The sequence below is a fragment of the Apiospora marii genome (genome assembly GCF_038362585.1).
Source record: "Apiospora marii strain CBS 49790 chromosome Unknown utg000006l_segment0_segment0, whole genome shotgun sequence".
NCBI lineage: Eukaryota > Fungi > Ascomycota > Sordariomycetes > Amphisphaeriales > Apiosporaceae > Apiospora > Apiospora marii.
The window spans coordinates 598,562-624,827 of NW_027117378.1; the positions used below are offsets into that span (position 1 = coordinate 598,562).

At 45.2% G+C, this 26,266-nt stretch overlaps 7 protein-coding genes across 7 annotated transcripts; 3 read left to right on the forward strand and 4 right to left on the reverse strand.

Moving 5' to 3' along the window:
- Nucleotides 1-54: 54 nt before the first annotated feature.
- PG985_009949 (Bifunctional P-450:NADPH-P450 reductase) lies at nucleotides 55-3,890 on the reverse strand (the record flags this gene model as incomplete). Its single annotated transcript, XM_066829717.1, is given in 8 exon segments — nucleotides 55-827; nucleotides 902-1,097; nucleotides 1,157-1,509; nucleotides 1,527-1,769; nucleotides 1,831-2,653; nucleotides 2,713-3,420; nucleotides 3,479-3,514; nucleotides 3,597-3,890. The coding sequence occupies 8 exon segments, from the start codon at nucleotides 3,888-3,890 to the stop codon at nucleotides 55-57; spliced, it is 3,426 nt and encodes a 1,141-aa protein (XP_066682107.1).
- Nucleotides 3,891-12,385: 8,495 nt separating this feature from the next.
- On the reverse strand, nucleotides 12,386-13,827 carry PG985_009950 (uncharacterized protein; the record flags this gene model as incomplete). Its single annotated transcript, XM_066829718.1, has 3 exons — nucleotides 12,386-12,935; nucleotides 13,040-13,125; nucleotides 13,210-13,827. 3 exons carry the CDS (start codon nucleotides 13,825-13,827, stop codon nucleotides 12,386-12,388), a joined length of 1,254 nt encoding a protein of 417 aa, XP_066682108.1.
- Nucleotides 13,828-14,636: 809 nt separating this feature from the next.
- PG985_009951 (ceramidase) lies at nucleotides 14,637-15,559 on the forward strand (the record flags this gene model as incomplete). Its single annotated transcript, XM_066829719.1, has 3 exons — nucleotides 14,637-14,716; nucleotides 14,789-14,862; nucleotides 14,937-15,559. 3 exons carry the CDS (start codon nucleotides 14,637-14,639, stop codon nucleotides 15,557-15,559), a joined length of 777 nt encoding a protein of 258 aa, XP_066682109.1.
- A 953-nt stretch (nucleotides 15,560-16,512) lies between these two features.
- PG985_009952 (uncharacterized protein) lies at nucleotides 16,513-21,436 on the forward strand (the record flags this gene model as incomplete). Its single annotated transcript, XM_066829720.1, is given in 9 exon segments — nucleotides 16,513-17,044; nucleotides 17,122-17,576; nucleotides 17,648-17,744; nucleotides 17,825-17,884; nucleotides 17,897-18,917; nucleotides 19,003-19,384; nucleotides 19,448-20,018; nucleotides 20,083-20,450; nucleotides 20,531-21,436. The coding sequence occupies 9 exon segments, from the start codon at nucleotides 16,513-16,515 to the stop codon at nucleotides 21,434-21,436; spliced, it is 4,392 nt and encodes a 1,463-aa protein (XP_066682110.1).
- Nucleotides 21,437-21,811: 375 nt separating this feature from the next.
- On the reverse strand, nucleotides 21,812-23,103 carry PG985_009953 (uncharacterized protein; the record flags this gene model as incomplete). Its single annotated transcript, XM_066829721.1, has 5 exons — nucleotides 21,812-21,854; nucleotides 21,914-22,182; nucleotides 22,336-22,517; nucleotides 22,615-22,923; nucleotides 22,953-23,103. The coding sequence occupies 5 exons, from the start codon at nucleotides 23,101-23,103 to the stop codon at nucleotides 21,812-21,814; spliced, it is 954 nt and encodes a 317-aa protein (XP_066682111.1).
- A 372-nt stretch (nucleotides 23,104-23,475) lies between these two features.
- On the reverse strand, nucleotides 23,476-23,876 carry PG985_009954 (uncharacterized protein; the record flags this gene model as incomplete). Its single annotated transcript, XM_066829722.1, has 3 exons — nucleotides 23,476-23,664; nucleotides 23,721-23,777; nucleotides 23,847-23,876. The coding sequence occupies 3 exons, from the start codon at nucleotides 23,874-23,876 to the stop codon at nucleotides 23,476-23,478; spliced, it is 276 nt and encodes a 91-aa protein (XP_066682112.1).
- A 513-nt stretch (nucleotides 23,877-24,389) lies between these two features.
- On the forward strand, nucleotides 24,390-26,027 carry PG985_009955 (uncharacterized protein; the record flags this gene model as incomplete). The annotated part of the gene is made up of 3 exons (XM_066829723.1): nucleotides 24,390-24,629; nucleotides 24,679-24,908; nucleotides 24,962-26,027. The coding sequence occupies 3 exons, from the start codon at nucleotides 24,390-24,392 to the stop codon at nucleotides 26,025-26,027; spliced, it is 1,536 nt and encodes a 511-aa protein (XP_066682113.1).
- Between the last annotated feature and the right edge of the window lie 239 nt (nucleotides 26,028-26,266).

Sequence of the window (26,266 nt, forward strand, 5' to 3'; positions counted from 1 at the left end):
AAACAGACAGGCCATGTTTGAATATTGATATCAAAGAACAATCCCTCTACCCAATCAATCAAACACATCCGTAGCAAACCGCTCATTACGATGCCTGTCGAACCACGCCACCGCCTCCTCCTCCGTCATCGCCCGCCCGTCCGTCCGCTCGCTCTCGTCCCGGATGATGCGCACCAGCGTCCCCTTGACGGCCTGCGCCATCCGGCCCGCCCCGCAGATGTAGAACCGGGCGTCTTGGCGCCACAGGTCGGCCACCGCCCGCCGCTCGCGCCACAGCCGGTCCTGCACGTACCGGCAGCCGCCTCCGTCCGCCTCCTGATCTGTATCTGTATTTGTATCTGGATCGCGGGGGTGGAGGCGGCTGTAGGCGCGGTACACCGTCACCACGCCCGCCCGCTCCCAGGCGTCGAACTCGTCGCGGTAGAGGTCGTCGTCGGCCGGGTCGCGGCACCCGAAGAACAACAGCGCCGGGGCCAGCTCCTCCTCTTTCTTCTGTTGTCCGTCGCCGCTTTGAGACAGGACCCAACGCTCCTGCATAAAGGCCCGAAAGGGCGCGACCCCGGTGCCGGCCGCGATGCAGACGATGGGCGTCGTGGCCGGCTCCCGGGGCAGGCGGAACCCGCCGGCGGCGGCGCGGACCGCGGCCTGGATCCGGTCGCCGGGCAGGAGGCCGGCGAGGTAGGAGGAGGCGGCGCCGACGTGGCGGCCGAGGCCCGAGTAGGCGGGGGCGTCGAGGACGGAGTAGGTTAGGGTTAGGGAGCCTGGTTTGGCCAGGGGAGAAGAAGATATGGAACTGGCGATGGGGAGGAAGTTGGGTCCTCGGTTAGCTGGGGGTTGTTATGAGATATCACCAATAGTCCGAGGGGGTAAATAGTAATTAGTAGGGAGACTCACTATTGACGCACGCGAATGGGCGGCAGCATGGACAGGAAGCACCCGAACGGGATGTGCAGGTCCGGGAACCGTTCCAGGATTCCGAGAACGGAGAGGTATTTCGACCGGACCTCCTCTTCGAATATCTTGTCGGTGGCAGCCAGAAGCAAGAGCTTTTCCTTGATCTCGCTGTCCTCTGCAAGTTGACCTAGGGCGGTGATATTCTAGGTCAAGGTTGGTTAGCACACAAAAATACAGCTTTTCATCGTTTGTTCGAACTCACTCGCTTCGTAGCCACCTGGTTCAGCTCTACATAGGACCCCAGCACCTCCGACACGGGCAAGCTGACGCCGGTGGGCAGCGTCGTCGGGTGCGCGGCCGAGGCCGCGATGGAGACGTGGGCGTCCCAGGCCAGCCGGAAGCGCCGCATCACCCGGCCCACCGTCTCCTTGGGGTTGTGCGGCAGCACGGCCAGGTAGTCGCCGGCCGCGTAACGGGTGCCGCTGGGGAGCTGGATCTCGAGGTGGCGCTTCCCGCTACTGGCCCCTACTCCTCCTACTGTTTCTGGGGTTTTCCTGGTCAGGCTGCGGGCGTCGAGGACCAGAGACTCTTGGACGTCCTGCCGCAGGTCGGATGCTCGGGGGGTGGTGAACGTGACCTGGAGCGAGGATGCGGAAGAGGAGGAGGGTCTTCGGAGCTCTCGACGGGGCCGCCAAAATTTTGCTTAATCGCCGGCCACAGGGTGTGGTCCTCCCACGTCTCGAAGTCGGAGAACATGTCGCGGTCTTTCGCATTGGTGGCCCCCATGGGCACCATCCGAGAGGCGCCTAGCTTTTCCAGCTGTGCATCTATCAAAGTCGGTACTTTCTGATATGTCACTGCCCAGTCGCTATGCCCTGTTTTATTATTCATTCGTCAGCCCGGAGCACCCCTTTTTCATCTTCAGCGCAGACTTACCGCATCCCCAGACCGCGTATTTCGCTCCAGCCAGTTTCTTGTCTCCTTCAAGATTCTCAAGCCAGTTCACAAAGTGCGACGCGTTGTGCGTGGGCTGGCCCTCGTACGATACCGCGACTATGACCACGGGACACTCGGTAGGCAGGGCTTCCTTGGCGGCGTCTAGTATGTCGACGCAGGCCGTGTATCCGTGCGCGCTGGCGTTGGCCGCCAGCCGCTGCGCCATGAACTCGCAGGTCCCCGAGTTGGAGCCGTAGTAAATCGCAATCTTCCTCCCTTCCGCTGACGGTGTCGTCGTCGTCCTGGGGCGAGGAGGAGAAGACCCCGCGCTTCCATTGTCTCCCCCACCCCCATACGCGCCCGCCAAACGCGCCTCCAGCTGCGCCGGTGACAGGCCCTCGCGGGAGATGGCGCGCAGGTACAGGTCCTGGGGCTTGATGGTGAGGCCCTGGGCGAGGCGCAGCGTGTAGGCCGGGTTATGCAGGACGAGGTTGAAGTTCTGCAGCAGCAGCGCCAGGGCGAGCACCATCTCCTGCCACGCGAAGGGCCGGCCGATGCAGGCCCGCCGCCCGGTGCCGAAGGGCGCCCAACAGTGCGGGTGCTCCTTCTGTTTCCGGTCGAAGTTCTCGTCCAGCATCCGCTCCGGCTTGAACTCGTGCGCGTCGGGGCCCCAGACCACCGGGTCGCTCTGCGACCGTGTCAGGAAGCAGACGATTTGCGTGTCCTTTTTGACCAGGTACTTGCCCCCGATCACCTGGTCGCCCACGGCTTCTCTCGCGAAGGCGGTGATGGGGGCGTTTAGTCGCATCGTCTCTCGTATCAGCTGGAGAATGGCTGCGTATTAGCATATGGATTCTATGGATAAGAAACATGGATACTCACCGCGTTTATATACTTCAGTTTCGAGACGTGCTCGAGCTTGATGGCAACGGTGCCGACCACCTCGTCCACCTCCTGTTGGGCCTTCCGGCACACCTCGGGATACTTGACCACATTGTACAGTACAAAGGCAAGCGTGCCGGCGGTGGTTTCGTGGCCGGCCACCAAGAAGGTGAGCAAATTGTCGATGATGCTCTCGTCCGACATCTTCCGGCCCGTCTTGGGGTCGACCCCGACTAGCATGGCATTCAAGAGGTCTTTCCTCTGACTCGAGCCCTCGGGGAGATCCCGGCGCGCGTCGACGACCTCGCGCGCCGTCGAGCGCAGGAGCCGGACGTTGTCCCTGAACCTTCGGTCCGCGGCGCGGTAAAAGACGGACGGCAGGAAGCGGTTGGCCCGCAGCGCGGCCGCGCCCAGGACCTCGTTCATGGCCGTGATGAAGGGGTGCAGGCCCTCGCGGTAGTACGAGTTGAAGCGGAAGCCCATGGAGCACAGGGCCACCGTGTCGAGCGTGAGGCGCGTCATGTCGCCGCCCACGTCGAGCGCCGCGTGCGGGCCCTGCCGCGCCCACTTGAGCGCCAGCTGGCCCGCGATCTCGTGCATCTCGTCGAACATGCCGCGGATCGACAGCGGGCCGAAGGCCGACATGAGGACGCGGTGGGCGATGCCCCAGTTCTCCTCGTCTTCGCCTGTCGACTGGGCGGCTCGGTTCTTGCGTTAGCCAACCGACAACTCATGTATCTCTCATTAGGTCCGATTAAGTACTTACAGTGAAGAGACCATCGTTGACAGCCGCTCTTAGTTCCTGCAATTGTTCGAAAAGAGGTTATTTACTGGACTGTGTTATACAAAACAAGCGTGGTAGATGGGGGGCACAGGCAACTCACCTCGACGTCGCCCTTGATGGACTTCTTGAAGCGGGAATCGTCGCAGACCTCGTGCACCAGGTCCCAACCCGAGACCACGACCATGTCCAGCCCCGGGAGGTTCAGCTTGAAAATGGGGCCGTACTTGTTGGCCAAGTTGACCATGGAGTCCAGCGGGAACTTGACGTCGACGTCTCCCAGGTTGCCCACGAGGGGCGCCTTGGGGGGCTGCGGTATGGGTTCGAGGCGAGGCGCCATATTTTTGTCGGGGCCTCTGCCCTCGCTGCTGCTGGTGCTGGTGGTGTTACTCCTCATTGTTTTGTTGCGGTCGAGAGACAGCTTCCACGGGATATGGTGGTCCTGTCGGGGCTTGGGTCTTATAAAAGCCATAACTCCTCCTAGGCAAGAGGCTAAACTGCACTAATTTAAAAGTTTATATTTATGTGTAAAGTATTAATATTAATATTATCGATCGGTAAAGTTTAAGATTACCTGATTAGCTTTATATAACGCCTTTCTTTCCTCTTTCCCTTCTTCTCCCCTTTAAATTTATTAGTTTAATATTTATTCGTCGACATTACTATTAAGCCTATTAATTAACGCTTAAAATTAAATATTTCGTTAAATATTATTAAAAAAAAAGTTTAAATTAAATTTTAAATATCTTTTTTTTTTATTTTAAAGTTTATTAAATTATTATAGCGTATATTAGAACTTAGGCTTAAATTACCCTGTAAACTAAAGTGGGACTTAGTCGGTTAAAAGAGGTCCGAGCTTTAACCGACTTCCCTTTACCTAATTAAGTAGGGTTTTAATCGGAATTAAATAAAATTTTTTCCTTTTTTTTTTTATCTTTTTCGATTTTTTATAATTTAATAATTATTTATAATTTTACTTTTTAAATTGTTTATATCGTGATATTATTAAAAAAAATTATTTAATCGCTTAAAAAGGTTTTAATAATATCTTATATAAGAACCTTAAAACCTTAAGAATTTTAAAAACGACTTAATTAAATAAAGTAATAAATAAAATATTTTTAACTTAACTAGAACGCGATATATACGCTAAGGCGATATGTAAGTTTATTATATTTAATTTAAACGATATCGATTTAAACTTATTAGTTTATAAAAAGAAAAAAGTATATAATTTATTACTTAATTAACGCGTTTCGATATTTTATTCAGGTATAAACTTATTAAATTTTAATAATTAAAATGTTACCGCCGAATATAATAATAATAATTTAATCGATACGATTATAAATAATAAAAAAGAACCCGAAGTTAAAATTATTTATTAATTATATTGCGATAAATTTAAAAAAAAGTTTTTAATATTTTATTTTTTTAAAAACTTTTTCGATATTATAAATAATAATATATAAAAAAAAATTAATCGATTAATTATTTTTTATAGTTTTTATAATATAATTCTTATTATACCTTTTGTTTTTTTTAGCGAGAAAGGTAAAGTTTAATAATTTAATTAAAATAATTTTATTAAAGAAGAGAGATTTATTACTTTATTTACCGATAATTTTACCGTTTTATAGAATAAGTTTAAGTTATGAACTTTATTTATAATATTTTATAAAGATTAAAGTTTAAATTTATTAAAAATTATTAAAAATTTAGACGTTAATTTAAAAGAAAATATTATATAAATAAAGTTTTTTAATGAAAAGGTTTTAGAGAATTAAAATAATAATTAAAGTAATAATAACGTTAATAATAAATTATTTATTTCGGTAAGAGAATAAAATTTTTTAAATATTATTTAAAAGTGAAATAAAGAGATTTAAATATTAAATTAATATATTATCGACTTTTTATTAAAAGTATAAAAGGCTTTTATTTAAATAAAAGGAATAACGTAAACGGGCGTAATCGAAATTATTGTTAAAAACTTTAAGCGAAATATTAAGATAATTAATTTTTTTATATTTATAAACGAGAAGGATTTTAAAATTAAATTCGATTATTAATTTATAATATTAAAAAGTAAATTAAAGTTTAATATTAATTATTATTTTATTAATAAGGATAAACGTATTTATATTATTAATTACGTTAATAATAAAATTATTAAAACTTTTTATTTTTTTATTATTAATAAATAGGACGCTTTTATAATTAATATATTCGACGAATTTCTTAATTATTTATATAAATAATATTATAATTTTAATATTTATAAAAAAGTTTGTAAATTTTTTTAAAACTTAATTATAAAGTTTAACGATAACTTTTAAACTTTTTAATTCGAATTTATTAAATTCGTTAATTATATTTAAATTTAAAAAATTAATTATAAATATAAATTAAATAATAAATTATTCGTTTATTTAAATAAGAAAGTCGTGGCCGATTATTATAATAATAATATTTTTTTTAATAAATTTTATTCGATTATTTTAAAATACGATTATTAATAAAACCGGAATTATATTTAACGTAATAGAATTAAAAATAAAGATAAAGATAAGTTTATTAATAAATCTTTTAATTAAATAAATATTTTTAAAAATAACGATAAAAGTAGATTTTCTTTTTTTAATAAAAAAAATACCTTTATTATTAATATCGCTTAATATATTCCCGTCGATAAAATAAAAAAGTTTTTTAAAAAAAGCGTTTATTTTAATTATAAAAAAATCGATTATTTATTACGTAATTATTTTAATAAAAAAATTATTAACGAATAATATATCGGCCGAATTAATGAGTTAATAATATAAATAAATTATTTAATTAATAATTTTATTCTGTTTAATTTAATTTAGTTAAAGGAAGATTTTAATAATTTAAAAAATTAAATACTTTAAAGAATTTCGATTTCTTTTTAAAGATATTATTAGAATTAAACGTGTAAGATATACCTTTTAATTTTTTATAAATTTATTTTAAAAGGATCCTTTAATTTTTATTTATATTATAATAAATAATAAATTATTAATTATTATAATTAATGCGTTCGTTAATAAGGAAATAAATAAAAAGTTTTTTATAAATATAAAACTCGTTTATAAAATAATTAAGCGATTAAATTTAAAATAAATAATTAAATTTTAATCGAAACTAATCGATAAATATAATAATAAGTTTTTTTAAATAATAAATGTTATTTTTTTTTTAAACTTTAAAATATAAAGTTACGAAACCTTTTATATTTTTTTTTTATAATAAATATAAAGTACGAATTAATTATTAAATAAAAATAGTTTAAAGAGTACGATATTATAATTAATTATTAAAAAAAAAGTTAATTTTTTTCGAAGATTAATAAAAAATATAAATTAAAGATATCGATATTAACGAAATTAAATATTTTATTAAAAAATTTAAATATAATAAAGATATTACTTGGAAAAATAAAAAAATAATTACCGAAAATAAAAAATAGGTTAATAAAGTTAAAACGATTTGGCTTTAAAACGAACCTTAACTTCCTACTGTAAAGAACAAGCCGGAATAGTTACGAATAAAAATCCCGACCCTCGACGATCCCTAGCTTAAAAAATTACCGCCGATACCTCGAGTAATAATAAAAACGGTAAAATAGCGAATTAAATAATTTTCCGTCGAAATTAAAAAAAAAAATAAATTAGAACGTTTAAAATATATTATTTTTAAACCGTTTTCGAAATAATTTATTAAAAACGGCGAATTAATAAAAATAAATAAATAATTAAATAATTTACTATTACTTTATTTAATTAAAAAATTATTTTTAAAAAAAATTTATTAAAAGGAAAGATATAAATTAATATATAATAGTATTAATTAATATAAACTTAAATTTATTAAAATTTAAACTTTAAATTTAAAAAGATTTTTTAAAAATATCGAATTTATAAATATTAAAATTATATATTTTAACGATATTAAAAAAATAATAAAGTTACGAAATAATAACGAAAGGTTTTTTTTAAATAATAAAAAGACTTTATAATAAAAAATAAAAAAAACGGTACCCTTTTAATATTATAATTTTTATAATATTTTTAATAAAATATAATCGAATATTATAACTTTTTTTAAAAAGGGTATAAATAATTATTATATCGAATTAAAAAAAAAATAAAAACCTTAACGATTTAAAATTTAACTTTTTATATAAAATATTTTTTAAAGAGCTTAAAATATATAAAGAATATATAATAATAATATTTAAAAAAGATTTTATTGTTAATAATATAACGTTATAAATAACCTTTATATTATTTACGTTAAAAATTAATAAAAGGTTTGGATTTTATATTAATTATAAAAAATTAAATAAAGTTATTAAAAAAAATTAATACTTTTTCCTTTTAATTAACGAAACTTTTAATAAAATTATTAAAATTAAAATTTATATAAAAATCGATATCCGTTAAACGTTTTATTAAATTTATATAAAAATAAAAGATTAAAATTTAATTATTTTTAAAATTTGCTATAACTTTTTTAAATATTAAATTTTCCTTTTTAAATTAATTAATAATTTTATAACCTTTTAACGATTTATTAATAAAATTTTAATAAAATATTTAAATTTTTTTTATAATGTTTATTTCGATAATATCTTTATTTATTTGAAAAACGAAAAGGAATATATTAAATATATTAAAAAAATATTATAAAAATTACGAAAAATTGGATTTTAAGCCGACGTTAAAAAATACGAATTTTATATTATTAAAATAAAATATTTAAGCTTTATTGTTAATATAAACAGAAAAAAAATTAATTTTAAAAAAATTAAAGCTATTAAAGAATAAAATGTTTTTAATAATATAAAAACCGTTTAATTTTTTTTTAAATTTTATAATTATTATAAGCGTTTTATATATAAATATAGCTGAATTATAAAGCTATTAATAAACTTTACGAAAAAAGGGTTTATTTTTATATAAAACGATAAATATTAAAAAATATTTAAAAGGTTAAAAAAAGCTTTATTAAAGGCGTTAATCCTTATTTATTTTTATTATAATCGAAAAACTAAGGTTGAAATAAACGCTTTAAACGAGGTTTTAATTAACGTTTTACTTTAACGTAAAAGCTTTAATAATAATTAATATTCGATATATTTTTACTTTAAAATAATATAAAAGGCGGAATATAATTACTTTATTTAAAATAAAGAAATATTAATAATAATAAAAGCTTTAAAATATTAACGACTCGAGTTAATAAAATTATAAAAATCTTAACTATTTTTAATTATTATAAATTATAAAACGTTTTAATACTTTAATATTAAAAAGCTATTAAATATTAAATAAATTAAATAAATTAAATAAATTAATACTCTTTTTTAATATAATTTTATAATTACTTATAAACTAAGGGGGAGAAAATGTATTTATAAATATATTATTGTAAAAAACGAATAATTTTAAAACTTAAAAGAATAGAAAAAATATTTAATAAATAATAACCCTATTTAAACCCGTTACGTTAAACGTTATTTAAATTTTAAAAGAAATATATTACTTAATTAAAACTATAAAAGAAAAGTATACTTAATTATATTTAATAAAAAAACCTTTTAAACGATCCGAATTTAAATTAATCGATATAATTTTATATAAAAATATTATATACTTTAATTTAAAAATATATTAATAAAGAATACGGAATAATAAAATATAAGGATAAATAATTAATAAAAAATTCTTATTATATTAAAATTATTTTATAATACTTAATAAAAATAACTTTTAAACTTATTTAATAAATAAAATTTATTTTTATATCTTAATTATTTATTTAAGATAAAATAAAATAAAAAAATTAATATATATAAAATATTAATAGTTTAAACTTAATAAAAATTATAATACTTTTATAATTAATTATATAAAATACCGTTTTAATAAAATATTATATGATAAAACTTTTAATTTATTTTATTCTTTATTAATTCCTTTTTAATCATAAAACGTTATCGTAATTAACTTTAAAACGATATTAAAAAGTAAAAAAAGAAACGATAATATTATAATAATTGTTAATAAATTAAGAAAAAAAATATAAAATATCGCTTATTAAATAATAATAATTATAATAGAAATAATTAAACTTTATTATAAAAAATTATACCGAATTTATAATTATCCTTTAATAATAACTTTAAATAAAGGCCCGTAATTTACCTTTAATTTTATAAATAAAGTATTTAAGATTTTTAATATAAAATAGAAATTATTATTTATTAAATATTCTTAAATTATTAAATAAATAAAAATAGCGATTTAATATTTAAAGTAAAGGTTTTGTTTATTTATTAATTATTTTTAAAATGATTAAAATAAAGTATTATTAATTATAAATATAACTTAAATAACCTTACTTTAAAATTTAATCGGGTATTCTTTTTACGAAATAAAGATAAGATTTTTTATAAAGTTAATATAAGATTAAAAAATAAAAATTAAAAATATAAATAATTTTAAATAATAAAAAAAATTTAATTGTATTAATGTATAAAATTAAATAAAGTAAATCGTGGAATATTATAAAGCGGCTTAAAGGAATATATTAAAAATTTAATAAAAGATATATAATTAAAAAAATAAATATTAGCGTTAATTAAATTTCGATACCGGCGATTAAATATTTATTATTAAAAAAATATAATCGATTACTTGTTTAATAAATAAACTCGATTACTTTTTAATATAATAATATTACGAAATTAAACGTAAAATAAATTATTCTTATTTTTTAAAAGTTTTTAAAAATTAAATAAGTTTTAAAGTTTTTTATATAAATAAATTAAAAAAGTATTCGAATAATTTATTACTTAAATAAATATCGATTAACTTTAAAGGAAAAGTAATTAAACTTAGAAAAAAAGAAAAATAAAAAATATATCGTATAATAAATTTTAAAATATATTATCGGAAACTTTAATATTAAATCGAATAAAAGGGATAAGATTTAAACCCGATTTAATACCTTATTAAAAACTTTAAAAATACGGTTAAGAAACTTTAAGCGTATTACGAAGAGAATTTCGAAACTTTCGGCTTTTTAATATAATTAAAATATTAAATATAAGCGGTAAAAAATAAAATATTTAATAAATTATACGAAGATAATAATAAACCGATAAACCCTAAAAAACGAATAATATAAAAAAAAAGGATAACGTAAATAATAAATAAGGGAATAATCGCGGTTTATTAATGGGAAAAAAAGGAATTAAATTTTTAAATAAAAGACTTAATTATAGGGAATTTTATTAACTTATTATATTATATATAGTAATTTAGTTTAATAATTAAAGGGATTAAGAGCCTTTAAAGTTATAAGGAATCGAGTTATAACCGAAGGTATCCCTCTTTTATTTAGGAATTATAAGTTTAAATATGGTTATAGTTATTACTTTTTTATCGTTTTCGATAGCTTAGGACGAATTATTTTAAAAAAGGGGGTAATATTACGACGTATATTAAAATTTAAGCTTAAATTACCCTATAAGTTAAAATGGGGTTAAGTCGGTTAAAAAAGGTTCGAGTTCTAACCGATTTCCCTTTATTTAATTAAACAAGGTTTTAATTAAAATTAAATAGAGCTTCTTCCTTTTTTTTTATCTTTTTCAATTCTTTATAATCTAATAATTATTTATAGCTTTACCTTTTAAATTACTTGTATTATAATACGAATTGTTTAATTTATCCTTTAAAGAAAGCTTTTTTATTAAAATCTTATATTTTTTTTAAAAGAAAACGATAACCGACTTTATATATTTTATAAAAGATTATTTTAATTAAAAGTTTATCCTTTTTAATATTCTTTATATACCTTCGGAATCGTAGGTACTTTTTTTTAAGGTTCTATAATATTAAAATAAATAATTTTATATTAAATAAAAGATTTTAATAAAGGAAACGAAAATAACCTTTTATACGCAGTCCGCTAAATCACTAATAATGACTAGAAATAAGACCGGAACTAAAAAGGGAATTTTATAATTATCGATATATTAACCGTTATTAAACTTTTATTAATTTATAAAAGTTATAATTAATTATTAAAATATTTTTAAAAGTTTTAAAGGTATTAAATATAATACCTTATTTTTAAATTTATTATTTTTAAAATAACCTACTCTTTATAAATCTTTTATTTTTATCGGGAAACCTTAATATAAATCGAAAAAAAAAAGAAAGAAGAAAGAAGAAGATAAAAGCTATAACGACGATGGTAATATATGGAAAAGAGGAAAGGGGTTGTAAGCAGAAGAGGAAATACCATTCCAGTGTTGCATTCGTAGGTCTCAATGAAGCATAAACTCTCGAAAACATCATGCATCGGGCCATCCCCGCGGATCCCGCCCCCGGTATGCCTGTCGTATTGGCGGCAGCTCCGCCTCCACGCCTGTCTCCACCCCCGGCTGAATTCAACCCACGGTTAAAGCAAACCAAGGGTCCTGTGCGAATACGAGCTAGTCTATGTCACGAACTCAATAAGCTGGACCAGGAGAAGGGAAAGCTTAATCGATGTCTAGTCAATGCGAAACAATTGCCGGCATGGATCTGGGGATATGGCGTTGTGGGGCCGTTGTCTATCGAGTCTTGGGTCGCATTCTGCTGCTGCTGCGTAGCTCCGGGCACACTCTCCTGCGTTCATTTTGCATCCATGATGAATCCCAGCATTCTGCGATGCCCCGTATTGTTACGTGGTTACACAGCTTGCACACAATCGTTCATAGCCTCACGCATGTCGAGTCAAGCAAGCGCCGCGACTGATGCTAGGTATCGAACGTATCATTTAATTCATGTACCTTCTATATGTAATGTTGAATGCCTACTACACCTCCCCGCTAAACCCAGCCTCGATCGCCCACAACCTCTTCTCCTTCCGCAGCTCCCTCCGCACGTACACCACCGTCGCCCACGCCGAGGGCCCCGCCCAGACGAACGGCAGGACCCAGCCGATGGTGTAAGCATAGTCAATCAGATTTCCCCCGTCATCCCCGATGGCCTCGGCGAGCCCAAAGACCAGCGCCGCGGTGGTGACGGCGCAGGCATCGGCGCCCAGCGCCCAAAACAGCCCGAGCCGCCGCAGCATGGCGCGGAAGACGCGGCTGGCGGCGTAGCGCCTGTTCAGGCTCCGCCGGAACGCCGTCCCGCCCCCGCCGTCCACCGCGCAGATATCCTCGATGAGCGGGTAGATGCCGGGGCGCAGCTGGGCGCCCCGCGGAATCGACGAGATGCGCACGGGCGCCGGGACGGCGCGCCAGCGCAGCAAGTCGAGGGCGAGGCTGACGGTGCCGAAGACGAAGAGGACTGTGGAGAAGGGCATGGCGAGGAGGCGCTTGTCGGGGTCGTTGGGGAGGAAGGCCCTGGTTTTCTCACGGCTGGTGGTAAGTATATGATGAATAGATTGGCGTCTGTTGCTGGTCTGCAAGGAAGGGAATGAATGGACCATTACCGGGAAAGAGATGGATGGCAAGACACTCACACCGCGATTTCAATGATTATCATGATCCAAGTAAACACGAACCACCATTCGAACCAGTCGAAATACCACCTCCGCGCCCCAATAGCCTAAGATTGCGCACCACCACACCATTAGCTGCATGTCCCTGCTATATCATAGCGTATTACTCCATTCTAGTCGCATCTGCTTACCCGGCAATCGCTCCCCTTCCTCCACAGCCGCCAGCCCCGCTGGAGCAGCTCGTAGATGCTGGTGCCCCCGATGGCGGTCGTGACGATGGTCAACACCGTGCCCGCGCCCAGGGGGTGGTACTTGGGGTCGCCCGGGCCGAAACCGTACCACAGCAGGAAGTACAGCCCGACGGGCAGGGCCAGGCTGTCGAGGACGGTGTAGAAGACGAAGAGGGCGATGCCGGACCGCCGCCCGCGCAGCGTGTAGTGCAGCGGCGGCGGCACCGGCTCGAGCGCGGGCCGCCGCCGCCTCCTCAAGGATCCCGATGCCGTCCTCGCCGCCGATGATACGTCGCCCATGGCCAGACTGCGCCGGTCTTGCACCAGGTGGGCGGTGCCCGGGGGCGGAATGTCCTCGGCGTCGTCAGATTGCGACGCTTCCAGCGCCTCTTCGCATGTCGTTTCCTCCTCCCAGGTAGTTGGGGCACGACCGGCCAGCGGTGACGCATGATGTCGCCCAGTGGTAAACGACGGTCGGGAGAAGGGGCCGTCGTACCTTTCGTCGAACGAGGCTCTTGTCGGGTGGCTGCCCTCGAACTCCGCCGAGTCTGGGCCGTGACAGATGTTTTTCGCGGGCATTGGTCTCATGTGTTTAATGATCGTGTGTTATTAGACTATAGTAGTATGCTTTAGACTAGACTCCCTCCAGAGACCTCGGTGGTGGGACAGGTCTCGCCACGTACTAATAATTAGAAGATCAGGATAAGCCCGAAGTCCAGGCCAGCTAGACTTTGGCCTGCCGCCATGCCTTCATGGTCGGAATGGCGGTTACTGCCGAGAACATATACGGGGGCTATGCTAGTGCTTGAACAGAAGCGGTCTCAGAATGGGGCTAACGAGTCAGGACCGAGAGTGGAACCCCTGACTGCGATTTCATTAGGACGACCAATCAATCTGCGTGCATTCGCTTTTTACACTTTGAGCACGCGTAGCCTGGCAGCGCCTGCCACCAATCACGTATAACAGATTGGGAACGCTCCATCTAACCCTAGAGCCTGCCCAAAACAAAACAAAACAAGCTTTGGGCTAGATCAAGCATCATGCCACCCTTACCGCGAGTACCGAAGGATCCGCGCGGATGGGACCAATCGCTTTGGTTCGAATGCTGCTTGCTAAGCTATGCGAGTGCGGCTGGTGGAGCTCCCCCAGAAACCTGGCCCGCCCACCCTTGTCAAGCCCCATGTCGGGTAGCCCTGCCCTGAATAGCACGAACGGCGACGGGGCCCCGCGGCCCAATGAAACCTGATTGGACGCGTCAACCACGTTTATAACAGGACGACTCACTTGCTCGCAGAAAAGGCATGTCAAAGGTTGAAAGCAACACGCAAGTTGAAGAACCAATTCACGCATCAGCAGCACGGGAAGCCAGCCTCCAACGCAACGCAAACATGGGTCATCACAATCATGATTTCTCGGGGGACGTGTACGCACTGACGGGCGTCTGGGGCCCACCCACCAGCTGGGCCAAGTGAGTTTGCCTTCTTTGGCCCAACCAAGAGCTTTCGTGGTGAGAGTCTAACTAACACGTTCATTCCGGTAGTTTCTGTGAGGAGGACTACGCAGTAACACGATACACTGCCGAGTTCATTAACACCCTCTCCAACGTAGCATATGGTACGTATGGACTTCTTCCATGCAACTGACTTCCTTTCGTCCCCGTAAGCTGAAGCTGACCTGTTCGGGACCAGTATACCTGGCCCTCCGCTCGCCGGGACGCCATCACGGCGGTAACCGTGGCGGGGTGTTGTCGTTCCGCAACCTCGACGCCATGTCGCTGTGCATGATCCTCGTCGGCGTCACGTCGACCGTCTTCCACGGGACCCTGCTGCTAAACGCGCAGTTGGCCGACGAGCTGTCCATGCTGGTCCTGGCGACGGCCATGCTCCACCGGCTGTATACCGTCGGGCGGAGCCCCTTGGTCAAGCAGACCGTCACCGTGATGCTTCTTTCGATTACGGCGGGTCTCGCCGTGGCTTACGTCCGGTCCGGCAACGTCATGTACCACGTCACCATCTTCGGCGCCCAGCTGACGTGCATATGGCCTCGTACTCTGTATTTAATTTTATCCGCGAAGAGGGCGGAGGGGAAGAGGGTGAGGCATCTGCGGCAGTGGGCCAAGGGGGTTGTTGCGCTGGCGGTCGGGTACGCCCTGTGGCATGTCGATTTGGAGTTTTGCGAGCCCCTGAGGAGCTGGCGGCTCGCGTTGGGGGTTCCGTGGTCGTTCCTGCTGGAGTTCCATGGCTGGTGGCATGTTCTCACGGCGGTCGGGGCCATGGAGTATATCAAGCTCATCCGTGAGCTGTGTCCATAGTCTGTCACTAAATTACGGGATATCTGTCTGGCTTGATGTGGCAAGGTCTAATACATGGTTACCAAAGAAGAAACGAGTTCAAACTTGCATCATGTCTAGTCGATTTACATCAGTGTCAAAAAGTGTGACTGTTAAAAGGTGTAACACACCTCCTCGTGCTTTTGGCGTGCATCTGAGTATTGTAGGCATGGCTTACATTATCTAGCCGCAACAATCGATCAAATGGTGGTTTAAAGCGACTAGCACAAGCGGCTTCTGCCACTGTTTGATAGCATTTACCTATAATGTTACGAATCCAAAGGTGGACGGTTCGAGAGGCATTCTAACATCGATGCGCGCGCTTTCAGTACCGTCTAGATACTGCTATTATTGGTGTAAGTGACGTAAACAACCGCGTTTCCTTCCTCCCGAAGAGGCGGGCCCACGAGACTGGTTAGAGGTGGATTAGAGGAGACTACCCCAACGTCCGTCCGCGGGTGACCGAAGTGCATGAGGCCCTATTCTCCAAGCCCCAGGTTTCCTTGAACTTGTGCTAGCCAGGATCCCCCGAGATGATGACCCAGACCCTGGATCCACTGTCGTGAAAGTGGATCCCGATGCATTGCCGGGATGGGCCATTGCTGACAGAACCATAAAGCAGGCTCGCGATTGGTGACCTTCATTATAGTGTCGTGATTACCTGGGGGTCAGCGAGCCAAGTAGAATTGGCCGTTCAATGCGTTATGTCAGCCGAATCCGGGGGCGGGATCCGCGGATGGCAGCCCTCTCAAGATAGGATACCTAGACAGATAGACCTGAACTTGAAGATGATCGAATTTATCCCATAGTAGAAATATGATGTTGTATTCGTATAAGATGCGCAGAATGCATCACATCCTGTTTGATGTTACTCCATCATCTTACCAACTCCTCCGATCTTTATCCGATAACTAACCATTCTGTTTAATGTAAAGATGGTCCACGAAAAAGTATCCAGGTGTTACCGCACCTCAGGAGAAATGGAAGACCGACGGAGGTCAACAGAAGCAGACATCGAGTCGCTCGCCCGCAAGCTGTACACGCCTTCCCTGGGAGGTGACCTAGACCCGCACTCGACGACCTTCGACGCCAAGCGCTGGGTCCAGTCCCTCGCCGACCTCTGGGGCTTCGACGACGCCTCGGGAGGTGCGGCCAAGAAGCGAAAGCTCGGCGTCGCGTTCAGCAACCTGTCCGTGTCGGGCATCGGCAGCACGGCGCCCAAGTACCAGCAGAGCGCCGGCGGCGTCCTTCTGGACCTGGCCACCTCCGTCGCCCGGCGCCTCGGCGGCGCGCGCCGCCGGCCCAACGACACGCCCATCCTGCGCGACTTCGAGGGCGTCGTCGAGGACGGCGAGCTCCTCCTCGTCCTGGGCCCGCCGGGCGCGGGGTGCTCCACCCTGCTCAAGACCATCGCCGGCGAGACGACCGGGCTCCGCGTGAGCCCCGACGCCCACCTGAACTTCCGAGGTGAGTTATAACGGGTCCGGACAGCACCCAAGGGCTATCAACATGACACCGGCTCCAAGCTAACAGGCGACGTGCAGGGATCCGGACCAAAGACGTCCGCACGCGGTTCCGGGGCGACGTGCTGTACAACGCGGAGCGCGACGCCAACCTGGCGCACCTGACGGTGCGCGAGACGCTGACCTTCGCGGCGCGGGCGCGGTCGGGCCGGACGCCGCCGCCGGGCCTGACGCGGGCGCAGACGGCGGACCTGTGGCGGGACGTGGTCATGGCGGTGCTGGGCCTGTCCGCCGCGGCCGACACGCGCGTGGGCGACGACTACCTGACGCGCGGCGTCAGCGGGGGGCAGCGAAAACGCGTGAGCATCGCCGAGGCGGCGCTGGCGGGGGCGCGGCTGCAGTGCTGGGACAACTCGACGCGCGGGCTCGATAGCGGCAACGCCGTCAACTTCTGCGAGACGCTCCGCGGGCAGGCGGACCTGCTCGGTATTAGCGCGGCGGTGGCGATTTACCAGGCGCCGCAGAGGGCTTACGAGGTGGGTGGGCATGACATCCCTTTTGCGAACTAGGAGACGAGAGAAATAATTAACGTACGAGTGATCATCAGTTATTCGACCGAGTGACGGTTCTGTATGAAGGGAGGCAGATCTATTTCGGTCCAACAGCTGAAGCGAAGGCCTATTTCGAGGAGCTCGGCTTCTATTGTAGGTGGATGGAGACACTGGTTGCGAACAACCCCCCTTTGAATGCGACTCTTGAATGGCTCACACGTCCTTGTTTGTAGGTCCCGACCGAGAGACCACGCCGGACTTCTTAACGTCCATGACCAGCCCCAATCAGCGTCGTGTTCAGCCAGGATTCGAGCACCTCGCCCCTCGCACCCCCGACGAGTTCGCCAAGCGATGGCAAGAGAGTCGGCAGCGCCAGACCCTCCTCATCGAGCTGGACAACTACCAATTGAAACACCCGGCGGACGAGAGACTGGCCGAATTCAAGGAGTCGCGACACACCGAGCAGGCCAAGAGCCAACCGGCGCGGTCGCCATACAACATCTCCTACGCCGCCCAAGTCTCGCTGAATCTCTGGCGCGGCTGGCGGCGGCTCCTGGCCGATCCGGCTTACACCATCGCCTCGCTGGTGTTCCAGATCATCATGGCGCTCATGCTGGGGAGCATGTTCTACCAGCTCAAGCAAGACACGTCGACGTTTTACTACCGGGGCGGCATCATCTTCTTCTCTCTGCTCTTCAACGCGTTTGCCAGCCAGCTGGAGGTCCTCACCGTCTACGCCGAACGCCCGGTCGTCGAGAAGCAGCACAAGTACGCCTTTTACAGCCTCTCGACCCAGGCCATCGCCAGCTACGTCATGGACCTGCCCTACAAGACGGCCAACATGGTCGTCTTCAACGTGATCGTGTACTTCATGACCGGGCTACGCCAGGACGACGGTATGGGCAGCTTCTTCTTCTTCTCGCTGGTGACGTACCTCACCACCCTCGTCATGTCGTGCCTGTACCGGACGCTGGCCTACCTGACGCGGACCCCCGCGCAGGCCATGGTGCCCAGCGCCCTGCTCAGCCTCGGCCTCATGATCTACGCGGGCTTCTGCATCCCGCCCGCCTACCTGCCCGGCTGGTCCGCGTGGATGTACCGCCTCAACCCGCTGGCCTACGCCTTCGAGGCCCTCCTGGCCAACGAGTTCGGCGGCCGCGCCTTTCCCTGCGTCGCGGGCATGGTGCCGCGGGGCCCCGGCTACGAGGGGCTGGGGGCGGGGTCGCGCGTCTGCTCCGTCGTGGGGGCGCGGGCTGGCGAGGACAATGTCAGTGGGGATGATTATATTGGGATATCGTTTGGGTATCGGAGTGAAAACAAGTGGAGGTTAGTAAACGTAACATGCAACAAAAATGGCATCATTGTTTGCCCCTTTTTGTTGACTTCCTCTTTGCTGACCACCACCGAACAGAAACGTGGGGATACTGGCTGCATATCTGGTCATACTCTTTGGCACCTATATTGCCGCTGCCGAGCTCTCGACTCCGGCCAAGAGCCGAGGGGAGTTTCTCGTCTTCCGGAGGGGCGCAGTGCCGCACCAGCCTATCAAAGGCTCCGAGGGGGACACAGAGGATGGAGAGTGCTCTAGCAGCAGCTCGTCAACCCCGGCCGTGGCACAGATCCAGAGCCAGAGCGTGCCGTCCAAAAAGTCAGGAGATCTGGCATCAAAAGGAACCTCCGTCTTCCACTGGGAGGATCTCTGCTATGACGTCAAGGTCAAAGGCGGCCTGGAGCGCCGCCTCCTGGACCATGTCGACGGCTGGGTGAAGCCGGGAAAGTCGACTGCTCTCATGGTAAGATCTCAGCGCAATTGGATCGTACCTACTTTTTCTTACCCCCAAGCTAACGAGTCACAGGGCGTCTCCGGCGCCGGCAAGACGACGCTCCTCGACGTCCTGGCCACGCGCGTGACCATGGGCGTGGTGAGCGGCGCCACCCTCATCGACGGCGCCCCGACCGACGCCTCCTTCCAGCACCGCGTCGGCTACATCCAGCAGCAAGACCTGCACCTGGCGACGGCGACGGTGCGCGAGGCCCTCGAGTTCAGCGCCCTGCTGCGGCAGCCGCCGTCTGTCTCCAGGGTCGACAAGCTGGCCTACGTCGACGAGGTCATTGAGATACTGGGCATGCGCGAGTTCGCCGGCGCCGTCGTGGGCATACCCGGCGAGGGGCTCAACGTGGAGCAGCGCAAGCGGCTGACCATCGGGGTCGAGCTGGCCGCCCGGCCCGAGCTGCTCGTCTTCCTCGACGAGCCCACGTCGGGGCTCGACGCGCAGACGTCCTGGGCCATTTGCGACCTCATCGAGAGGCTCACGCGCGGCGGGCAGGCCGTCCTCTGTACCATCCACCAGCCGTCGGCCATGCTGTTTCAGCGGTTCGATCGGTTGTTGCTGCTTTCTGCCGGGGGGAGGACGGCCTATTTTGGAGGTAAGAAAGTAAAAGTCGCCCTTGACTCTCTACATTATGTGCTAACGAAGACATCCTCCCACAGATCTGGGCGACGAGAGCCGCACGCTGATCGACTATCTCGAGCGAAACGGGGCACCGAAGTGCCCGGCCGCTGCCAACCCCGCGGAATGGATGTTGGAGGTTATTCAGGCACCCTCTGACGGCACAGAAGGCATCGACTGGTTCGTAACTTGGCGGGCGTCCCCCGAGTACCAGGCGGTCAAGTCGGAGCTGTCGCGCCTGAGGCACGCCTCCTCTGCTGTATCAGAAACGGAAAGCGACCCATCGCTCCGCCAGGAGTTTGTGACTTCTTTCTGGTCGCAGTTCCAGCAGGTGCTTCTGCGCACCGCCAAGCACTACTGGCGGTCGCCTACCTATCTCTGGTCCAAGACCCTCATGGTCGGCATTTCGGTATGTGGAAGCTTCTTGCATCGTATCCTGTTTCGATGATCTGGGAGGTCAGTCAATTGCTGACACTCGTAATCCCGCAGTCACTCTACATCGGCTTCAGCTTCAGCGCCCAGAACAGCCTCCAGGGATTGCAGAACCAGATGTACGCCATCTACATGTTCTTCGTGCTGTTTGGCAACCTCAACGAACAAATCATGCCGACGTTTGTGCCGCTGCGCGCCCTTTACGAGGCCCGGGAGCGCCCGTCCAAGATGTATCGGTGGACAGCCTTCCTGCTATCCAACATCCTCGTCGAAGCCTTCTACAACTGCCTCATGGCCGCCCTCGCCCACCTCTGCTGGTACTACCCCGTCGGCTTCGCCCAGAACGCGAGCTCGGCCGCCGACGCCGCCGCGCGCGGCGGCCAGGTCTTCCTGTTCCTGCTGCAGTACCTGCTCTTCACCAGCACCTTCTCGCACTTCTGCATCGCCTGGATCGAGACGGCCGAGACGGCCGGCGTGCTGGCCACGCTGCTCTGGCTGCTCTGCATCTCCTTCTCGGGCGTCGCGGTGCGGCCCGCCGACATCCCCGCCTTCTGGAGCTTCATGTACCGCGTCTCGCCCGTCAGCTACCTGATCGGCGGTGTCATGTCGGCCTCGCTGGCGGGCAGGCCCGTCGTCTGCGCGGCGGCCGAGGTCCTCCGCATGCGGCTTCCCTCCGGGGGCGCTTACGCCAACCAGAGCTGCGCCGAGTTTCTCGGGCCCTTCGTGGGCCGGAACGGCGGGGCCATCGTCGGGGGCGACCCCGAGGCGGACAGTGGCGGGCTCTGCGCGTATTGTCCCATTGCCACCACGGACGACTACCTTGCCGGATTCCAGATATTTTACACCGACGCCTGGCGGAACTTCAGCCTGCTTTGGGCCTACATTGTGGCCAACGTGGCTTTGACGTTCCTTTTTTACTGGCTGTTCCGCGTGTCGAAGGGGACTACTTTCAAGCGGGCATAGCATGCTACCACACGGCGACTCCTACCTTTTCTTATCTACTTGTAAATATGTCCCTCTGGTCAAGTTTATGTAGCTGACCGTTCTATTCTTATGTTACTTTAATTCGTTCTTATATCACTCGTCGTTTCGGTTAAAAGGACCGGGAAATCTTCTTATATTATTAAAGTGAAGATTGAAATGTTGTTTCGATATTAGTTCTGGAAATTTCGAAAAGGTTCAATACAAAAATTCAAACATAAACGCCTAGCCAATTCCTCAGTCGCTTAGTCGACGATAATGGAGATCAACCTAGAAACCTGGGTACCTGATATAAAGAGTGTAAACTTTGATCGCCCACGGAGACATCGCTTTCATTTCTCTTTCCTTGCCCTCCCCTCACGAAATGTTACCGAAGAAAACGACCAGGACCGCTGCGTACCTGTGTGAGGTCAGTCTTGTCTAGCTCTGTTCTTTGCTAGTCTCTGGTCAGGTACTCACCCTGCCGCTGCAGCAAAGATCTCGTGGCGCCTTGCCTTGGTGAAGAGCGACAGCACTGCTGAGAATACCAGCACGAAAACGAGCAGGACCCCTATGCTTACTGTGTACGACTTTTGGTTGGGGTGATCATGCAGCAGATTGTAGAGAACAAAAATGGGCAAGACGAGGAGGCCTATCAGTACCAGGCATAGTATGGCGGTGTTGAAGCTGTCTTTTCGGCTCTTGCTGTAGTAGTACACATTTGGATCGTCTGTCTTCTCCAGCTCACGCTGTGCGGATCTTGTGTTAGAAACAATACACACTGTTTCGTGAAATGGAGTCGAATTACCTTTGTGCAGAAGACTTTCTATATGTAGATAGGACGTCAGTCATGGTGTCATCAACAGCAGAGAGCCGGAGTCAGATAGTATGGAAGTATTTACCTGTAATAGGGGGCAATGGAAAGTCTGGAGCAGCCGCTCAGTGATGGAATCTAAGACGGCCATCTCTCTTCCGTCTCGCAATGTGATCAGGTCTTCTTTGTGATAGATGAAGCGATACTCTTCGTCCATCAATGGCTTGGTGTTGTGCATGTGTGATTCGACACTCTGGTAGTCCCGTTCAGCTGGTCTGTTGAGGGAAACCATTTGCTGTGCCTTCAAAACCCAGTCATCTGCATTGGCATCAGCAATGAGCTCATCTCTGATAAATGCGGTGCATACCGTATTTTCCCAGGACCGTCTCAATCTCGTCCAAGATCTGGGTCCGTGTGACTACATCTGGCATATCCTTCATCAGTTTCCTGCACGCTGCTTCATCGCTGTCCCTAGACATGAGGAGTAGCTTCTCTCGCTCATCAGCAGCATCTTCATTGTCGTACTGGTCCAGTTTATACTCTAGCGCTCTCAGCCTGTCTTGAAGTCTCAGAAGCGTGCGAGAGTGCAGGTATCCAAAGCGGCGATAGATCATGAAGTTCTCGTCGCTATCAAGAAACGTCGCTACCGAGCGGTAGCTCCTCTCCTTGCAGCTCACTGCAACACGGTTAAGGGCCGTTAGAAACCATGCAACAGGCTCTTATGGATCAAATTGGTAACATACACTTCCTGTGGCGTGGCTCTCTGGTTGTGTCGGGAGCTTTGCTTTTCATCCATGGCCACCAATGAAAAGATGCTGGGGTTGGTGTACTTTGTGTGGGCCCGACCTGCAGACATGGTTGCAAAGTAGCCTCTGATGGCGCTGTGGTGTGTGGGCTACTGGGAAAGCCTTTCTCCAAGTCGGGACCGTCAGAAAGAGGGGATGACATGTCACTCCGGCGTATATCCAAAGCATTAGCCTTGGAGAGACTATGCTTGGGGCTATATCGAGGGAAGACGTGGGCAGCATGAGGAGAAGGTCGTGGTGTTGGGGATTGCTTAGAGCGTTCATCTTCTGTTTATAATCTAACCCGAGTACGCCAAAAGACAGGCTGCGGCTAAACCTGCCTGAATCTGATACCCTTCTAACGTACACTGTCCCTGGGCGCAGGCCGGGCGGATGGGCGGGGTAATGCGGCTCGATAAGACAGAGCCTGATATTTCGACGAATCAATAATGTTTATCCAGCTTCTCTTGCGTCAGCCACTCCCCATTGTTGTACAGTCCGTTCTTGTCTTTGATCTGGTACTGCTGTTCCCCATTCTCTGTTCTCGCATCTGCAATTTCGAAAACCCACTCCTGTAGCTTTGCGCTAGGCCTGAACTTGATCTTCTCGCCCAGTTCAAATTTCTGTTTCGACTGAAGAGTCTTGTTAGTAAATGACAAGCTAAATACATGCCGAGAGCAAAACCCACAATGACCGGATCGGTTGAAGGCTTAACGCCTGACCGGTGTTCGGGGGTCGAAGAGGGCTACATGGTATCAGTATGGTAAGGCTCTCATGTTTCAGAGTCCGACAATGTGTAAAAACCACTACTTACCTGCACATCCGAGTCCTGCTGGTCAGACATCGCCAAGGCTAATTTTTGAATGAGCTGAAAAGTCTATGGATTGTGATTGTCAAATGGGATGGAGAGGAAAGGGGGGTCTGGAAGAGAGCTTGGGGGCAAGGCAGCTTTTTAAAACGGCATCTTGCCATGTGCAGTAAGCGTAAGGCTCACCCCCACCCATCTGAGAACCATGGCTGCAGATTAACACGGCCTCAATGGAGACGCTACAGCAGCCACCATGCACGACCAGCCAATTGATCTCCCCATGGCACCTGCAATTTTGTGCTGCTCACCGAAAGCCTAGTATTGGGGTTTCAGCCTGCTGGGAAGCCCTGCCGCAGCGTTTCCGTGAAATCTGCCCGGTCAGCAGCTGAAAACTACATTGTGGATATGATTGGTACATATATAAAGCAGGAGAAGGAATCATATCCAGGGCCTCACCTTTCAGGAGAACGAACAGCGAATTGCTTCCATCTTTGCCTCGTAAAAAGGGGGAAACTGTCCGGCTGAGTATCTTCCAAATTTGTTGGCAGGATGGCTTCCATTGAGGGCGGCCACGTCTCGTCCAGCCGGACAACTACTCAACCACTCGATCGGCACAAGTCTCCATCCAAAGACTATCAGGATGAAGATGAGACTCGTGACTCTACCCTCAAGGCTCTATGGGACGGTGAAATGGGAACGCTCAGAAGCCAATACATACCCTACAGCAAGGTATCTGTTCTTTTGCTGTCCTGGCACAAAGATATCGATGACCTGAATACAGAGGAGGAGGTAGGTTTTGAAGACCCCTTTGAACTTTCCCAGTAACTGACGATACCAGGTCATTGCCCTGGATACTCTCTTCAAAGAGAGGTTCAAGTTTGAGACGAACAGAGTGGTATTGACCAATGATTCCGAGACATTGGCACAGAATCAACTCAACTTTCAGCTTGCGAAGTTTGTCAACGAAAAAGACGGCATGAATACCCTGTTAATCGTGTACTATGCTGGGCATGGGTTTTCAGAGTATGGAATGCCTGGTAACGACCGAGAAATCCTGAAACTAACGCCGTACGTACTCTCCCGTCATGTGCTTGATCCTGTGCCTGACCCATTGCCAATAGGTCGACCACGATGCCGCGTGAGAACATCACTGATCCTCATGAGGTTGTCTGGGACTCAGCCGACGCCCTCATCAGGAAAACACGCGCGGACGTTCTGGTCATCTTCGACTGCTGCCATGCAGGCGAGCTAGAGCGCGGCGTCAGAGCGTACAATAACCACCGTGCCTTTGAATACCTCGCAGCCACGTCGGCCAATTCAACTACAAAGGCGCCGGGTCCCAGGTCGTTCACGAGCGCACTCATCTGGTCATTGGAACATCTCCTCGAGAAGCACACCTACTTCAGCACCCAAGAGCTAGTTCGGACTATACACATCGACGCGCCGAACTTCCCGGATGACCAGTGCCCCAGGCTGTCGGAAGGGCTCCGCCCCACCATGCGGAAGATTATGATTGCCCCGCTGACCGAAGAGTCAAAGGAGAAAGCAGCCGAGGCCAATCAGGCAGTCGCAGCAGACAACTTGATGAAGCGAAGGACACGGGACTTGCTTCTTCGGTTCAACTTCGACGGCGATATCACTGAATCCATGATTCAGGTATTAGCCAGTCAACTAAAGCAGCTCATCCAGCGCGGGGATATTCAAGCCAAGGCAGTCTCTTGGGAAGGTACCGACTCATACATCACGCCCGGGGTGTACCACCTCGATTACAAGGAGGTCATGATTGCACAGCCGGCAATTCGGGCCTTTTCCGAAATTCTCAGTCGCAATAGGCGTCAGAGCAAGATATCCCCGACTGGGAAACCCCGTGTCCTTGTCAATGATGAGCCCGAAGCGGCCTCGTCTTCGGCGGACGAGATGTCCGTGGCCACCCCGGAGCCGACTCGCACAGCCGTGGTGGAAATCGGCGAGGATCAAGGAGGGTCTGCCGAAAAGGCGTCGTCTCCCGGCGAGGGCAGTGGCAGCCAGGATACTCTACGGCTGCCTAACCTACCCGGCGGCGGTCAGGCCGTCCAGGGTAACTCCCTCCCGAGAAAATCGAAGAGAAAACGGGGGGACAACGACGAGGGTGCTGTCAGTGGTCCCGCTGCAGCGGCGAAGCGTGGCAGACTTAACAGGAAGGGTTAACTCTTCTGGAGGTCTGTCCTGGACCGAAGAATTTGGTCATTCACTACATGGTGTATTCGGTAGATATATAGAGTGTGATCGGGGGGCTGACAGTAGATACGAGTTTGACTACTTGACCAGAGGCGGCAGCGATTCTCTTTCTAATGATATCCAGTTCTCATAAAAACTAGCACAATACATATCTTCACGGCAGTTTGTTTCCCGAACGTGCCGACTCCAATGTGCAGTACACACAGCAT